This window comes from Geotrypetes seraphini, chromosome 2, assembly GCF_902459505.1.
Source record: "Geotrypetes seraphini chromosome 2, aGeoSer1.1, whole genome shotgun sequence".
Lineage (NCBI taxonomy): Eukaryota > Metazoa > Chordata > Amphibia > Gymnophiona > Dermophiidae > Geotrypetes > Geotrypetes seraphini.
This window is the reverse complement of record NC_047085.1, coordinates 53,379,266-53,397,949: the sequence shown is the minus strand read 5'-3', so window position 1 is coordinate 53,397,949 and position 18,684 is coordinate 53,379,266. Positions and strand designations below refer to the sequence as shown.

Below are 18,684 nucleotides of genomic sequence, written 5' to 3'. Positions count from 1 at the left end.
ATGCTGTAATAACTGGATGCAGCAAACTTACTCATACCAAGTATAAAACCAGACATGACTGAGTGGGCAAAAAAAAAAAAAAAGGGATTCCTAAGAACCTACTGAAAACATGAAAATATGGATAATGTTACTGAAATAACAAAGCAAAAATTACTGTCATTGAAAATTGTATTTGGTTTATTGATATAGCCATTGTGAGAGACAGTACTGTGGAAGATAAAGAATTTGAAAAGGTCACTAAATACTGAGATTTGCAAATAGAAACTGCAAAAATGTGGGGGGGGGGGGGGGAAATCAACAGTGGTACTATTAGTGGAACACTAGGGGCATAACCTTGCACAGCATCATTCCAAACTCACAACTAAATAACTACTCAACACTTTAGTTGGAAGAAAATTGGCCGCATCTCCTTCATTAACAAATTCAACCATCAATTGATCTTTATTAACAACATGGTGTATTTCTGCATACATAATCAGGCATATGAGCCGCAGCGCACACTCAGTTCTGTGACTCATGCTGATCTATGCATTCCGACAGTGAAACAGCTGAGGTTGAAAGTGTCTAGAGTCAGCATGTTTTCTGGTATAGTACAGTAGGTCCCCAACTCCTGCACTGGCTACCGATGGAGGCACGGGTGTAGTTTAAGTTTGGATGTTTCTGCTTTAAGGTACTTTTCGGCCTAGCCCTCAAATATATAACTGACCTTTTCTCTTTCTCAATCAATCAATATATGAGAAGCTCAAACTTGAATTTTGTTTCCCCACCAGTTAGAGGATGTAAATTTAAGGCAGAATTATGAGGTAAAGATCTGAAACAATTACTCATGCTTGCGAATACTTATGGGGAATTTAGGAAACACCTAAAAACATATCTGTTCCTAAAGTACGTAGGCAGCTGCACTGCACAATCTTTCCCCACTATAACTGACCGCTAAACTTTATCTCTGTTAGTACTACTCAATCTGTAACATTTTTTAATCATTGTAAACCGCAGAGAACTTCACAGCAGCATATAAACTGTTATTATTATTATTATTATTATTATTATTAAAAGTGGAATAATCTTCCTCGACACATATGTCAGCAGACAAGTTTATGTAGCTTTAAAAAATTGTTAAAAAAGACATCTTTTCTTTAAGATGAAATACGGGAGTTGAATTATATTTTAGGATGCCTTTTTTGAGATTTTATTAAGTTTCATATCATTATTCTGTATGTATAGTGATTATTGAGATTGTTTTGTATGTGTTTGGACTGTGAATGTATTTTGCTGTGACCCACTTTGGGAAAGGCGAAATACAAATAAATAAAAACATAAAACAAACATAAATGTTAATCCCAAACCACACAGCCATAATAATTCAATAGTTTGATCACGTGACGCCATACTTCAAACAGCTACACTGGTTGCCGATGGAAGCTCGTGTAAAGTTTAAGTTTGCTTGCCTCTGTTTTAAAGTTTTCTACGGTCTAACCCCTAAATACATCACTGACCTATTCTCCTTCTCAGCCAACAAACACAAGAGAAGTTCCCACTCGCACTTCATTTCTCCCCCGGTTTGAGGATGCAAACTAAAAAAACACCATGAGCATCTTCTCTCACATCAGGCTGCTCTATGGGGTAAAGACCTAGAACAACTCCTATTGCCCACCACTTATGAGGTATTCAGAAAACGCCTCAAAACCCACCTATTCCTGAAATACCTAGACAGTTAACCCACTTCCCTCTTTCCCCTCCCTTGTCCTTTCTCCCCATTGTTCCCCACATCCCTTAAGTTAATTCAACTTGTACGTCAACTCAACTTGTACTCCAATAATCTTTTGTAAACCGCATAGAACTTAACGGTATTGCGGTATATAAACTGTTATTATTATTATTATTATTCCCAATGGTTAGTTGGTAATAACCTAGCCCTTCCCTCAGACCTCAACTTTTCCATATCATCAATAAATGCATTCCAAACTGTGAGCCTTGCAGTGATGCTAAGACCTCACTTTGACTCAAGGCAGTATCACAAACAAGTTTTTCAAGATCCCAATCAATTTATTCCAATTACCATATCCCCTATCCAATTGGCCACCTGGCTCCTATCCCTTGCCCCACCATCTGTAACCAACAAAGTCTTCCCTCAACTGTCCCCCGCCCTATAAAAAACAACATCCTGATTACCCTATATCCCCCTAAACCCCACAACCCCTAACAACATAAACCTAAGCACTCCCCATCCCCAGGGCAGGAGGTAGGGAAAACTTCCCAAACCTTAAACAACTTTTCCTCACCCACCGCCCAAACCACAACTTTGGCCAATCAAATTCCCTCAGCAACACCACCTGTTCCATTGCTCCCAAAGCCAATCAGCTTCCTTCTTCAACCTAAGCCCTGTCTGTCCAGCAACAATTGACCCCTCATCCTTCCAATCACATCTCTCACCAACCATACCATTATGCTCTGTTCTCTTAACTTCAACCTCCAGCCCTTCACCCATTACCTTCCCTCCCCCCATCTCCACCTAATTGCTGTTGATGCAGCTCTGCCAAAATTAACTATCGTCCTGCTAACTCTGGGGGTCTTCATAAACCTTGGCACTCACACAGCATCATTCCAAATTCACAACTAAATAACTACTCAACACTTTAGTTGGCAGAAAATTGGCCGAAGATGTAAACCCCAGACCAGACAACCATAATAACTAAATCTTTGTTCCCAATGGCTAGTTGGTGAGAACCTAGCCTCTCCCTTGAACCTCGACTTTCAATCATCATTAATAAATACATCCCAAACATGCAGCAAGCCTTGTGATGATGCTAAAACCTCGTCTCACCATCCCAATCAATTAATTTATTCCAATTATTGTATCTCCTATCCAATTGGCCACCTAACTCCTATCTCTTGTTCTGCCAAAGCAGTGATAGCAAAAGCTTATCACAACTCCACACCAGCCAAGGCCAACAAGCCCTCTGCCAAAGACTGCAACAAATCCTTTAGGGTTCTCAAAATTAGATCTAACCCTATATCATACAAATACACTTCATCCGGGTAATACAAGCCTAGTGAATGGAGACTCCCAAATGAGCCAATCCAAGATTCAAACCCCAGCGTGACTAAGCCACATGCTTGCCAGCCAAAAAGATTTAGGGCTGTCCACACAGCCATATACAAAATTCCAGAGGAATGGAACACAGAATAGCCATTATAAAGAAAGCACATAAGTAATCATACAGTGTTTGTACATAACAATGATAGCTTCTGGAAGCCACTGGAACCACCCTTTGAAGCAGCTACAGAAGCCACCCCAATCAGAAACGAATAGGTACCATAATGTGGGTACCAAGGCTGCTTTGAAAACTGCTGCAGATTGGTAATGAATCACAGGAGACCCTATGAATCATCCAATACAACCCACAGGGAGGCGTCAAACCCATATAACAGTGAGCCCAAACAATAGGGCAAGATGAAGCTCATCCACTCGATGCAACCTCATCCATGCCCCTTTTCACAATTGATCACATCCTCCAACAACCCACCCACGGTTCCCACTGCTTGTTTGGATGGGGCAACTAGTTTCCCCACCTGCAGCACCCCAAAGAAAGCCACCACAAATGCTACAGAGAAAAGCACCATTTCATATGGAGAAGAACACATGTCCCAAAGCTCACATTAAGGAACAAAACAAAATACATAAAATTGGTAAACACACCAAGCACCGAGTCGAAGTTGGGACATGGAAACTGCACAGCATAGAAACAAATGCTATAGCTGTCAGAGATTGCATCACTGTACTCAATGACCATTGCAAAGTCCATGCCTCCAATACAAACTCCAGGACCCAATTATCTTCAACAGGAAGCAAGACATTCACACTCCCTCCATGACATAACTCTTCAAAATGACACCACCCAAATGCATAGCATTACCAGGTATTCTGCACCAATGAATGCTTCAATAATTTTTCAAATACTTCCACATGTCATCCCACAATTCTGCTGGCATCACTGTCAGGAAGTCCTCTGCATTGTGCACCAAAGCCTGGAAACACCACCACTGAAAACTAGACAAAGCATCAGCAATCCCGTTATTCGGGCCAAGCACATCCCTCACTTGCAAATATAAATTTAGATTCAAACAACACATTGTCATTAATCGTAGCAATTGCCAATTCACTGCCTGCACTAAGGCCCAGTTCTCCAAAAAGAGCACTAGCCTTCTATTCCAAAAGCTACCCTCCATGAAATGAAGGGCTACCCTCACCGGAGAGCGCTTCAGAAAAATCACATTCTTGCACACCAACTCCCTTGAAAATAAATGCCAAAGCCTTGGCTCTTTGATACATTGGTAAAATGTCACAGATCCAAGGAAGACACAGAGGCCAAACTCTCACACCATTGAAATCCTGAAGGAATGATCGCCACAAAGCAAGATCCTTCCACACTCTTTTGGAAGCACATGCCTTATAATAAGGCTTACATTTACCCCTGATCAGTAATGCCAACCATAGAGAGAATATGTGCCCCAGGGGGATCATTCAGGCTGCAAAATTAAACTGCCCTACCAAGAAAATCTCCTGCACTGTCAGCTTCCCCTGACCCAGACCACGCTCAATAGCCACATATAATTCCTTTCACCACCTCACTCAGTTCTACTCCCCAAAATACCAGGTTGGTTCATGGATCAGCACACTTATCCAAAGCCAATGGGATATCCAAGTCTTGTGCCACACTTAAGAACAGCCAGTAAATGTTCACAGTCCCCTGAGCCAGCCCTGCTCCCAAACAGAAAACCATTCAAATAATGGGCTACTGATGACAGTCCAGCCCTCTGCTCAATGAACAAAGGTAGAAAATGTTTCAAAGTAAGAGCAGGATATAGAGCAACCCATGGGCAACAAAAATCAACATAAAAGTGACACTCAAACTTAAACCCTAACAAGTGGAAAGATAAGGGGTGCACTGGCAGTAAATAAAAAGCCAATTCTATGTTAGCTTTTGCCAGCAAAGCACCAGCACCCAAATTCCGTAACATTCCACCTTTCTGTCAAAAGAAGTATAATGCACCAGGGCAATAAAGTAATTGACACTGCAACCAGTTGGGTAAGAAAGATTATGGATTATTCTAAACTTACCCAGCTCCTTTTTGGGTATCACACCCTGCGAAGAAACAACCAAATTTGGTACTGGTGGAACAGCAAACCGGCCAGCAATCCTACCCAAATGAATTTTTCCCCCCAATTTGTCCCTAGAACCACCCTGTGCACAGATACAGATGCATCAATCTTATGAGACAACAATAGAACTTGAAATGGAATCCTAAACCTGTGATTAAACCCTTGCCACAATAATTCTGCCTCCCCCATTTATGTGGATGCAAAGATTAAAAAAAAAACAGTCAGAGCCTCTACCATAATAGGGGATGGAGCTTTACTCAAGAACTCCCACCTCTCCTTGCCAAAATGGTCAAGCAAATTGTTCCCTACCAACTACCAAAACACTGTGCCGCTGGGTGAGGCTCTCACATTTACAACCAGACTGGTCACACCGTCCAGCATTGAATTAGAAGCAGACAGAGAATTGTCCACTACCCTGCCTACCCTGAGAAAATCTTCCCATCCCCCAAGTACCCAACCTTTTCCCCCATTGAAACCTGCTCCCCCCAAAAAACATACACTGGCTCAAGCACCCTTGAGGAGGTCCCCCCAGCGAAAAACAACTGACATGCAGCTGTCATCTTCGCCAACCACAAATCTGCATTCCTAAACCCCCAAATATCAGTTTTATCCTTAACCAAACTATTCCTAAACTTCTCATCATTGTTCAGCCAAGCCCATCCCCCCTGAGTATGATACACCCTCAATATCAAGTCTATATGCTTCATTAACCCAGGATACAAATCTGGCCGAGCCGTCCCAAGAATATTAGCAGAAATATTAAATGCCAAAATCCAATTCAAAATTTTCTGTGAAATCCAAACTTTCTTCTGGGACCCAGACTGCTGTTGCTCGCCTCCTTTCTTAAGACCACTACTGTCTTGCTCACGTTCCAACAAGGAAAATATATCAATATAATGCCCTTTCAGAATTTTCTTCCACCATTTCCAGACATTTTCAAGCGCTACCTTATCAATTCCCAATCTTAGATCATGAAGATTAAAATTCACAAACATTATATGTGACATCTTATTTGTGCAATGTGGATAATAATCTAAATAAATGATACACAACATATAACACAAACAAATATTTGTCTGATACCACTGGAGTAAATTATCTTTAGCCAGATGCGTGGAGCAGCATAATAATAATTTTCAAAAAAGGTCTAAGTCCATTTTGGGCTTAGAGTGCTAATCACCTAAAGTCAGCAGCGTCCAAAATCCATTCTCGAAAAATATGTCCAAAATATTTTTTTTTCGAGAATTGTCTAATTATACGTCCAGCTGTTTGATCATCCAGACTGCCAAGTCATCTATCTTTATACCACATTCTCATCCAAAAAATTGTCAGCAAAGTGATGGAATTGCCACCCAGAAATAGCAACAGAGTAGTGGTGCACCTTACAGGGCACTGCTGTGAACCTCACAAAAAGGGTGCCACATAAACATCTCAACTCAACTACCTTGCAGGTCAGGTTGAGCCCCCCAAAACCTACTACCATGTTTCCCCGAAAAAAAGCCCTAGCATGATTTTTGGGGTAGGTCCTTATATAAGCCCTACTCCAAAAATAAGCCCTATTTATGCAGCAGCGTGACTTTGCCTCCGCCCACCATACTGACGGCAAAGGCTGGAAGCCTCCCTGCAGCTGCTAAACATCCTTCCAACCTGCGCCTGTTTCCTGGATGTTGTCTCCGCTGCCAACAGGGAGCGGGAAAAGCAATTTTATCAGCTGTGGCAGCCACACAGAAGCTTCCTTGCAGCTGCTGTGCGTCCTTACAACTTGTTTCTTTGTCCCATTTGTCCCGGTGGTCTCCACAGCCGACAGGTAGTGGGACAAGCAATTACATCAGCTGCAGCAGCTGCATGAAGCTTCCTTGTGGCTGCTGTACGTTGTTCCAACCTGTGCCTTTGTCCTGATTGTTGTCTCCACCCAGGGAATGGGATATGCAATTACAGCAGCTGCAGCACGGCCAGAAACTTGGGCTCCTGGTGGTTGCGTCAAGGTCCTAGAATCCACTGCCAGTGCAGCTCCACTTCAATCTGCTGCCTCTGTAGCGTTGACACAACTTGCTCTCAGTCATCTCTACTGCAGCATCTTCAGGTGTAGGGCACCAGAGAGCAATAAACTCTGCATACCCCCCCCCCCCCAAGAAGACTCCCCAGGAGGACTTGGGCTCCATAGTCTCCCACTGTAAATTAAAGCACTTGAAGTGGTATCTCATAGCTTTGGGAGGCATCCTTTGAAGCAAATGGCAAGCAGAGTATGATAACCTCAGTCAACAGGTGTACAAGGGAAATGCTAAGAAGCGCAATTGTGGATGAGGTTGGAAACCATTATTTCCTGAGCTGGAAGACATGATCTGTGAATGGGTTGCTAACAGGAGAACAAAGGCTTTGGTTGTGTGCAGGGCTGATATTCAAGCATTTGCCCTTATAATGGCACCACTGTTAAAAATATCCCCAGAACAATTCAAAGCATCACAACACTGGCTGGATGGTTTTCTTCAGCGATATGAACTGTCTCTAAGAAGATCGACAACAATATTTAAACTGGAAGATGCTGAAGTTATTAAACGTGCACTTGCATTCAAGTCCTTTGTTGATGGCATTGACTTTTCTAAATACCAACTTTCCAACATGATTGCTATGGATGAAACTGCAGTGTTTATGGGCCAAGGAACTCAAATGACAATTGATGAGCGGGGTGCCTCCTCAATCTACATTCCCTCCACTGGTTATAAAAGTGCACATGTTACCTATATTTTGCCAATTCGTCTGGATGGAAATAAAGTCCAACCTCTAATCATCGCTAAGGGCAAGAAGGATAAGATTGAACATGTTTCAGGCATTTAATGTTCTTGAAACTGGAAAAAGCCTGGTACACACAAGCAGTTATAAGGAAGTGGGTCAATTTAATGTTGCGAGGCAGCCAAAGAGGTCTGCTAGTCTGGGATTCAGCCAGCCCACACCGCACTAAAGACATGAAGAACTTCCTTCAAGAGAGAAGAATAAATCAAATAATGATTCCTGCAGGAATGACTGGCTATCTCCAGACTCTTGATATTGCAATAAACAAGCCATTCAAGGACCATTTGTGCATGGAAATTAATGACTACATTGAAAATAGAATGGAGAGAAATCAGTGTGGAAACTTTGTGAAGCCTAGACTGTAAGAGGCTGTGAAATGGGTAAAGAATTCATGGGATAAAATCACTGACAGTTGTGTTACCAATGCACTACGAGCAGGCTACACAGACAAGAGGTGCTCATTTAAGGAAAGCTCTATTGCTAGACATGAGAGATTGGGGCCAATGGTTGTAAAGGAAATGGAGTCACAAGAAATTCATTATGTAATTTGATGTTTGGAGAGTTACGATGATGTTCCAGAAGAAAACATGACTGTGTTTGAATAAATGTAAATTTTGTTCAAGAATAAATGTAGATTGTTGTTCATGGAAAAATTACATATCTCCTGAAAATAAGCCCTAGGGCATTTTTTGGACCCAAAATTAATGTAAGACAGTGTCTTATTTTCAGGGAAACACAGTATATTCACCTGTCTACCACCCCAATAGCCCTTTTGGCTGCAGGTGCCACCTATATATTGTTTCACTACTCCCATCCTGTACCTTATATTTGATGACTTTGTAAAGTAAACAATTCACTGATTGTCCAGCACCTCTTATTGTAAACCGCCTCGAACTATTATGGCTTTGAAGGTATATAAAAAAAATAAATTGTTATTATCATTTTTATTTATATGCCAGTACAGTAGGGTATTGGGGTTTTTTGGTGGGCTCACATTTTTTGGTCAAACAAACCAGGAGAAAGATCTCCACAATCCAAGTAGACACGAACAAACCACAGTGGAGATACGTAGTAATGTTGGTGTGTGGTTTATTCATAAAATGTAAAAGTATGTGCGGTGGCTCAACACGCACGTGTTTCGGCTGATATGGCCTGCCTCAGGAGCCTTTCCTGGAAGGATCAATTACTTGTGCAAATCACTTCATCCAAGTATTCTAAATTTGTTTGAAGATATCATACGAGTCTCTGAACAATGGGATGGGTTGGCCCATGTGCCTAAGGCCCCACCCATAGGAGGCCCTCCCCGGTGCATCCCACAATGCACTGGGAAGGGGTAGGCCCGCCATTCCAAGGATGGTGGATCCGGCCGGCAAACCTTAAGGTTAGTGTATATGGGGTCAGGGGTAGTGGGGAGGGGGTCTGGGTGGAGGACAGGTTGTTTGGGGGTGGGGGCTCGCAGGGGGGTGTTCACCTTCCAGCAGGAGGGCTTGGGATCCCTCCTGCTGGTTCTGGGGGGATGGGTTCGCTTTCTGGCAGGAGGGCTTGGGCACCCTCTTGCTGGTATTCCAGGGGTGGTTGGGGTGCCGGCAGAAGGGCTTAGGATCCCTCCTGTTGGTAGTCGTGGGGGGGGATTGGGCATCTCTCCTGCCGCGATTCACGGCAGTTCAGGGGGAGGATCGCAATCGTGGCAGGAGAGATTAGGCATCTCTCCTGCCGCGATCATTGTGTGTGTGTGGGGGGGGGGGGGGGAATTCTGTAACCGGTGTTGTTTTTGACAGATATCGGTTACAGAATCCAGCTTTTAGGCGAAGGACTGGCCCCTCTTTCGCCTAAAAGGTCTGGGTTTGGGTGTTTGGGACTTGGGCAATTTTTTAGTTGGGAATGTGGTGTAGGGATAGACGTAGTGGCAGTCTAGGCCAGTAGATTGCTGAACGTGCAGGTAGGCCGTTCTCCCCAAAAAACTCAATTTGGATTTTGTTTTTAGAATGGACATTTCCCTGCTGCCAACTTCAGCATCTACTAACTTAGGCCAAAAGGGGACTTAGACTTTTTATTATTATTATACCCTTTTAAGTATAATAATAATTTTAATAATAGCTAAATTTTAACAAAATATTAGTCATTACTAATGAATGCAATGTTCCTATGCAAAACTAAACTTTTGGAATGTTGAATCAGACATTAATTTTGCTCAGAAAGGCAGAAATAATATACTGTAATCACTGGTAAAGGTTTTTTATTTTAGCTACTAGCATGTTGTAGACTACAAGCAACTGCATACTGAATGCTAAGTTACAGATAAAATAACAAACCAGCTATAACAATGCTATAGGTAGTTAATAGAGGAATGCAACCAATCAGGCAAACTACAGTTTTCCATAGACTGGTCAATTTACTACAGATGTAGAAATGCAATACAGTGCCTACCATAACAGTTAATAAAACAGCACATAATTACCAAACATTGCAGAAACTACATTTTTAGTACTACTTCATTATTGTAATGGTTATTTTCTAAAATATGGAATTACCAACAAATCAGTGTTTCTGACAGCTTTCCTATTGCTTGTTTAAAATTATTCTTCAGAGAATAGGAATTAAAAAGTCTAATAAAAATGATAAAACTATTGAGAATATAAAAAGAAATGGAGGGAGTATAATATAAAAATTCCATTTTGTGAAATAGTATTTCTGTACTAAATGGTGGACATGCAAACATAAAGCACTAATGGCACAATGATGGAAATATTTTCATACCTCTCATATTAATTTGCATATAGCACCGAACAGTACTATATGCAGCTAACAAGCAGCCACCATGCTAAGTTTCAAAACCAGATAGACATTTTTTCACTAAAGGGGGGGGAAAGAATATGGGCAAAATGAACATTTTAATGATCCATTTATAACAGATAAGAATATTCCTCTCAACAGATTTGTAACAGAGTATGATAACCTCTCATATTGTGAAGTGCAGTAAATCACAAAATCTATTACAATTAGTAACATATACCTTGGTACTGAGCACTGAATCCACGGTATCTGTGGTTACTATCTGACACAAAACGAAGCCTGAGCCAGTTCTTGTTGCTGATAACCGGAGGAGGAACATGCATCCCAGACAACCTGCATTAGAAAATATATACAAAGAGAGAAAAGGAAAGAATCATTCAACAGAAGGGATTCAGGTTTGACAAGTATGAATATGCAGTGAGCGGATTTTTTCCAACTTGTGCCTTAAATGGAATAATTCACAAGCTTTTCCTGTTTAGTACATGAGAGCGGTAATTTTATAATGGGGTCCTAACATTATTTCATAATGTTTCTATAAAGCTGCACAGTTTTTTTAATGCATATACGGTATATATGCATACATATACAGGATCACACACGGGCCCATAATGAAAAAACATAAACATCCATAAAGCATCTTGAATCAGCACTTGGACTTCTAATTGCCAGAGGTCAATAATCAAAATTGTCTTTTTGCATGTCTAGCAAGGTATTCCAGTCTCTGCATGTTCAGAGCATGAGATGGGCATAGTGGAGGCGGGTTATAGATGTGCTTTGGGCAGTGTCAAGGGCGGGTTAGACATGGACGTTTTGCAACGATAATCAAAGAATTTGCAAGACATCCTGGATGGAACTTATACGTTTGGAACTCGACCTGTTTTAGAAGGGTCTAAGGGTCAAAAGGTGCCCAATCTTACCAGAGGACCACTCCCACATTTCCCCAGTGCTTACTGACCCCCTTCCACCACACAAAAATGAGAACAGAAAGGTACATACCTGTCTCTAAAACAGCAGCATCTGGTATGGGGACACAGCTGTCTTAGGTAGCCTAGTGGGTGGGCTAGTGAACCATAGAGAGGTGGACCCAAACCCATAAGCCACTCTAACCTAACCATTATACAGTATTTATGGTGGGAAATATGCACCCACGAAACCCCCCAAAACCCTATTCTACCCTACCCTAATCATTGTGCACAGCTGATTTGTACACACAACTTAATTAATTGGCCTAATCAGCGCTGATAATTGGCATTTAATACCTGATAAATGATGTTAATTGTCACTAATTAAAATTTATGCACACAGTTAGGAAAAAGTGATTCTACAAAAAGTATGCCACAGTTGCAGTTTGTGAAATTAAAAAGCAGCATGGCTAGGGGGAGATTGCAAGCATTCATAAAAGTTATGCACATTATTATGCTGTACCACAGTGTTCTTCAACTACCGGTCTGCGGACGGATGCCAGTACGCAGAAATTTCCTGCCAATCTGTAGAGCCGGCATGTGCATCGAACCCGAGACAGTGTTTTTCAATAGCCAGTCCGTGGTGTAATCGATGCGGCGTAATCCTTAGGCCGGCTCCCTCTTCCTCAGTGCTGCAGGGCACAAAGCCACGGGCAGTGGCTCCTATGCATGTCCTGCGCCTGAACCAGAAGCCTTTTCTCTGACGTCGCAACGTCAGAGAGAAGGCTTCCAGATGATGTACGGAACGTGCGCAAGGAGCCGCTGCCTGCGTCTTTGTGCATTGCGGCACTGAGGAAGAGGAAACCGGCCCGAAGATAACACCGGGGGCGGCATAAAATGGCCAGGCAGGAGCAGATTAGAAGGTATGCAGGGAGGGAGACAGAAAAGGTAGGGGGAATGACTTTACTTTTAAATTTATTGATTGAATTGTGTCAATTTTGAGAATTTACATCTGCTGTCTGTATTTTGTACTGTTCAGGAAGAAATGCATTTGATTCGTTTTCTCTGGGGTTGTACTGCATACAGAGTCTTGAATCTTAGCGTTTCTTTTGTTTATATTTAGTACTTTTAGTTTTTGGTCTAATATTTGCATAGGGTTATCTGTGTTCTGGTAGGAATGAATGTTGAGAAGCATGCAGTGTCATTATCTCTATCACTTTTTAGGAAAAATCTGAAAACTTATCTCTTTCAGAGATTCTTAACTGAGGATTGATCTAATTTATTGAATATTTTTTTATTACCTTCTTTATTGTTTTATATTATATTCTTTTAAATCTTTGTTAACTGACTCAAGTCCTTACTGGAATGATCCGGTATATAAGATGGAAATTAGATTAGATTAGATTTGTATAGTTAAATTTTGTGGTTAACCATAATGTGTTGTTGATAAGATTATATTGTGTATGTGTATATATGAAAATTGAATGGAAAAAATGGTGTTACAATTAGTACTATTATGGGGTGGGGTCTGAAACGGAAATTGGGCGGAGATGGGCGAGGTCTGGCCCACAACTTAGCCCAGTGTTCTTCAACGCCAGTCCATGGACCTGTGCCGGTCCACAGAAAAATTATTTTATTTCTGCCAGTCCATAGGTGTCAAAAATTTGAAGAACATTGCTGTAGAATATGCCCAATCTGCACACAATATAGGTGCAAACATTAAGGCCTGGTTTTAGCTGGCCTAAATGGGTGCACCCAAGCTATGTGTTGCACACAGGCACTAAGCGACTCATCTTCTACCAACCTTGCTATGCTCATGTCATCCCTCTCCTTAAGTCACTTCACTGGCTCCCTATCTGCCATTGTATACAGTTCAAGATCTTATTGCTGACCTAGAAGTGTGTTCATTCTGCTGCCCCTCAATATCTCTCCTCGCTTCTATCTCCTTATACACCTCCCAGAGAACTCCGTTCCTCAGATGAGTCACTCTTAACGTTACCCTTCTCCTCCACTGCTAATTCCAGACTTTGTTCCTTTCATCTAGCTGCCCCCCATGCCTTGAATAAATTACCCAAGTTTGTCCATCAAGCCTTCCCTTGTTTAAAAGCAGACTAAAAACATATCTTTTTGATATAGCTTTCAATCCTTAACCCTACTCCTCTGCCCTCCAACCCAGCCCACTGATTAACCGTTCTCCTTAACTGTATCCATAACATTGCACCTCTGAAAGAACGTAGGAACAGACAACACATATCAGACAGCTGGTACGATATGACTTAATGGTTTTAAAGCGAGGATTATGGAAATTGGAAAGAATATGTTGTAAATCAGGGAAAGATAAGGACAGACTCATTTGGTGACTTAAGGTTAAAGAATATAAAAGAATGATCAAAGAAAAGCGTTGCAAACATTGCTCTCAAAAATTAATTCTCCTACTTTAAATAGTAAAGAACTTTTCAGAATAGTCAACTCTTTGATATTGATTTACATAAACGTTCTAATACAGATTTTCCACCTTCGGCTGTGAATCTAGCCAAATATTTTGCTACAAAAATTCATAATTTTAGATCATCTCTTATAAATTCAAACTTAGATTTACCAATCACTTTAATTCCTTTAGGAAAATAAAGTTCAGCTGTTGATATGATCTGGAATCATTTTGAAAATCCAGACTGGAACCAATTCCTCAAGCTATATTCAAAATATGTAAAATCCAATTGCCTGTTGGATAACTGTCCACCGACTATTATGAAATCAGCCCCTATTTCCTTCAAGGCTGAACTCTTTAATTGAGTTTCTTTTTGCATGTGTACTAGCAAATTTCTAGCAGAACTTGGTCATATCCTTGTGACTCCTGTTATTAAAAATTCTAAGGAGTCTGTCTCCTTGACTGCCAACTACAGACCTATTGCCAACATACCATTTTTTTCTTAAACTAATGGAAGGACTGGTTAACATCGATTTCATGAAATATTTAGAGAAGTTCAACATCCTACATGACTCAGTCTGGTTTTCGTACAAATCATAGTACCCAAACAATTTTAGCTTCCATGACTAATCATCTTTTCCATCTGTTTTCCCTGGGAAAAAGCGCACTGGTACTGCAGTTCGACCTGAGCAGTGCCTTTTACCTTGTTGATCATGACATTTTGCTCAGATGCCTTGACTCCATTGGCATTTCCGGACAGGTACAAAATTGGTTTACGGGTTCTTAAAAAAACGTATTTACCAGGTTTACAGCAAAGGAACTCTCTCGCAGGCTTGGTGTAATCCCTGCGGAGTTCCACAGGGCTCCCCACTCTCCAATGTCTACCTGTATATGGCACCATTAGGAAATATGTTATCCAATTTAAAAGTGAAATCATATATATACGAGGATGACATTACAATTATTATTCACATAACCTCACTGGCTCAAGAGACAGAACAATTCATCTCATCTGTCCTTACTAAGGTAGAGCAATGGACTACGCAATTTAAATTAAAACTGAATTTGGATAAAACTAAGTTATTTTTGGCAAGTCCTAGTAACAAGATCACAAATACCTCTTTGAGATTAAATGGGTCAGACCACCCAATTAATTCTACCATCAAATTGGAACTTGATTCTCCAATAACTATATTAGAAATTGAAACTGCCATATCTTCCTTACCTGCTGGGAAAGCCCCTGGCCCAGACGGCTTCACGAACGAATTCTTTAAGCAATTTCGCACCCTACTAGCTCCTCATCTCCTTAAATATTATGACTTCCTCCACTCCACTCCGGACAAGCAATTCAATTTCACCGAGGCCACCATTGTAGTAATCCCTAAACCTGACAGAGATGACACTTTAGTTAAAAACTTTCGCCCCATTTCTCTCCTCAATTTAGACTACAAGATAATGGCAAAATTAATTGCATTAAGACTTACCAAAATAATCCCATTGCTTATACATAAAGATCAAACAGGGTTCATTAAACAAAGATATATAGGAGACAACCTGCGCCTATTTCACTATATTAACGCTCATGCTAAAACAATGTCAGACCCTGTAATAGGCCTAGCTATTGATGCTGAAAAAGCCTTTGACCGAGTGGAGTGGCCTTTCCTTTTCCATGTCCTGAAGTGGTATAATTTTGGCCCGTTTTTTACAAACTGGATAAAAACGCTATATCATCAACCCACAGCTCGTATTAGGATTAACAATTCTTTATCCAATAAATTTCCCCTCCATAGAGGTACTCGACAAGGCTGTCCTCTCTCACCATTGCTATTTAATTTAGTGTTAGAGCCACTCCTTTCAGGTATACGACAAAGTCCCTCAATTAAAGGTATTCCCTCCTCTGATCGAGATTTCAAATTAGCAGCTTATGCTGATGATGTTTTACTTTTTCTGAGAGACCCTTTACTCTCCCTTCCCAATCTTATTCACATTATCACTCAATACTCCCTCCTTTCCGGATACTCTGTTAATTGGGAGAAATCAGAGATCTTCCCTCTAAATGATAATATACTTCCATCAGATTTGGCTCATTTTCCTTTCTCATGGTCACATGAAGCTGTGAAATACTTGGGGATTTTAATACATAAAGATTCGGTTCATGCTCAAGATCTTAATATATCTAAAGTCAAAAATCTAGTTCTAAACACTACATCTCGATGGACTCCACTCTTTTTATCCTGGTGGAGTAGAATTGCATCCATCAAAATGACTCTGGCCCCTCAAATTAATTATATCCTTTCTATGCTCCCTCTGTTATGCCGGAAATCATTATTTAATTGGCTAAATATGAAAATATCTGAATTCATTTGGAACAAGAAAAAACCTCGAATTGCTCTCGCCAAACTGAAAGCCTCTAAGATCAACGGTGGTCTCAACTTTCCTGATTTCTATCACTATTATATTGCTTCATTAGCCAAATATGGAGCTTACTGGCTCACTAACTCCTCCACTCAAAATCTTCCAACTCAAGATCTTCCTGCCTGGTTTGAAATGGAATGTTTTTTATGTACGCCTTTACACATCTCATGCTTACTAACGGTGTCAATACCAAGGCACTTAAAGAGATACTCTTTATTGGGTGCAACGCAGCATGCTCTTTATCTTATAGATACATTGACTGAAATCTCAGTTAATGTTAGTCCACTCATGTCCCTTTGGAACAATCCCAAAATTCAAAATCACGACAAATCTCTATCATGGAAAAGGTGGCAGCGGGCAGGTATATGGTTTGTCCATCAATTGTCTACCCTCAACTCGTTAGTTCCATTCGATATACTGTGCTCTACATACTCGCTGCCTCCTTCTACTTATTCACAATGGCGTTCTCTCACTGGAGTGTTGCCTTCTTTGCATATACGATTTGACTATATGACTTCCAAAAATACTATTTACAACTGGTCTTCTCTGTCTCTATTAAAAGGCAAGGCGATATCATCCTTCTACAGTATTTTAAGAGATCACTCCTTCACTTTTTCACCTCACTCTATGAAGCACTGGGACACTATACTTACCACTCCGCTTTCTGACATTGATTGGGAGCTTTTCTGGTCATCAACAAATCGCCCGCTTTTATCTTCTAGAGTATCACAATCAATGTACTTTCTTATGTGGCAGGCAATATGGACCCCACTTCGCATGTGGAAAGCTAACTTAAAGCAAGACTCTGTTTGCTGGAACTGTTTGAAAGAGGAAGGAACTCTTGATCATATGTTATTTCATTGTACTCTAGTCCGCTCTTTTTGGACCTATGTCTGGAACACCATACAATCTATTACTAACTGCTCAGAAGATATCTCTATAGACATTGTAATCCTTCGCTCTCAACACCCATGTTTCACACAATCAAATTGTCCACCTAAACTCATTGATACCATGTTGGTGACTGCTCTCATGCACATTCTAAAAAATTGGAAATCACCCTCGCTATTAGATTATACCTTTTGGTGGAACTCTCTGAGTATGTATCATAGATTTGAATCCTATGCATATGAGAAGAGAGTTACATTCCGAACCTGCATGAACTTGAAATACAACAAATCTCCATGGTCATTCTTAGACTCCTATGTACGCTCATCTTCTTAGACACTCCTGTTATCCTTTTCTTCTTCTCTCTTCTCTCTTTCATTTTTCTTTCCTTTTTCTTTATTGCTCTCTCTCATCTTTATCTTATATATCCCTTACATACATTTTTAATAATTGGAGCCTTTGCTCCTATACAGTTTAAACATAGATCTATATATTTTATATACAGAAAGCTTTATTTTGTTTCTATGTACTTTAAATGATTCTGGTATCCTTTAAAATACTTAATAAAAATAATTGAACTAAAAAAAAAAAAAATTCTACCATCAAAATCCTGGGTGTCATCTTAGACTGAAGCTTGACTTTTGAAGATCACACTAACCTCTCAGGTTAAAAAATGTTTTTTCACCTTATGGAAACTTTGTATCATTAGACGCTATTTTGACTAGTTCTCTTTTTGACTGCTGGTTCAATCTTTGATCTTAAGTATCTTAGACTATTGCAATATTATATACTTGGGATCTTTTAAGAAAACCATCAAACGACTGAGAATCATTTAGAATGCTGCAGTCTGTCTCATCTATGGTCTCAAGAAATCAGATCATGTAAGCCCATATTACAAAAAACTACACTGGTTGCCCATGGAAGCAAGGGTTATTTTTAAGTATGCTTGCCTTTGCTTCAAAAGAATAACAGGTTCATCCACAATCTATCTATCTCATCATTTTGACTTTCCAGGCACAACTTGTACATGTAGTGCCTACTTGTTCGCTTTCCCATCCTTGAAGGGCTGTATCTACAAGAGATTCCTTGATAGAACATTATCATTCCAAGCAGGCAAATGGAATAAATGTTTAACCAACTTTATCTCAAATGCTCTTTCTTACCAAACTTTTAGGAAGTCAATCAAAACTTATCTCTTTGACAAATTTCTCTGAATCCATTTCTACCATGATGTTCTTCTAAAACACTTCCAGGAAAAATTGATTAATCTTACCATATTAATGCAATTTTGAAAGTTTTTTTTA

General features: G+C 40.4%; 1 protein-coding gene across 1 annotated transcript in view; it reads right to left on the bottom strand.

Annotated features, from left to right (window-relative positions):
- Positions 1–18,684, bottom strand: part of CSMD3 (CUB and Sushi multiple domains 3) — a 1,852,015-nt gene that overhangs the window by 1,264,383 nt on the left and 568,948 nt on the right. Inside the window, exon 6 of the mRNA XM_033933128.1 lies at positions 10,968–11,080. Within this exon, the coding sequence (XP_033789019.1) occupies positions 10,968–11,080 (113 nt within the window). The remainder of the gene's footprint in view (positions 1–10,967; positions 11,081–18,684) is intronic.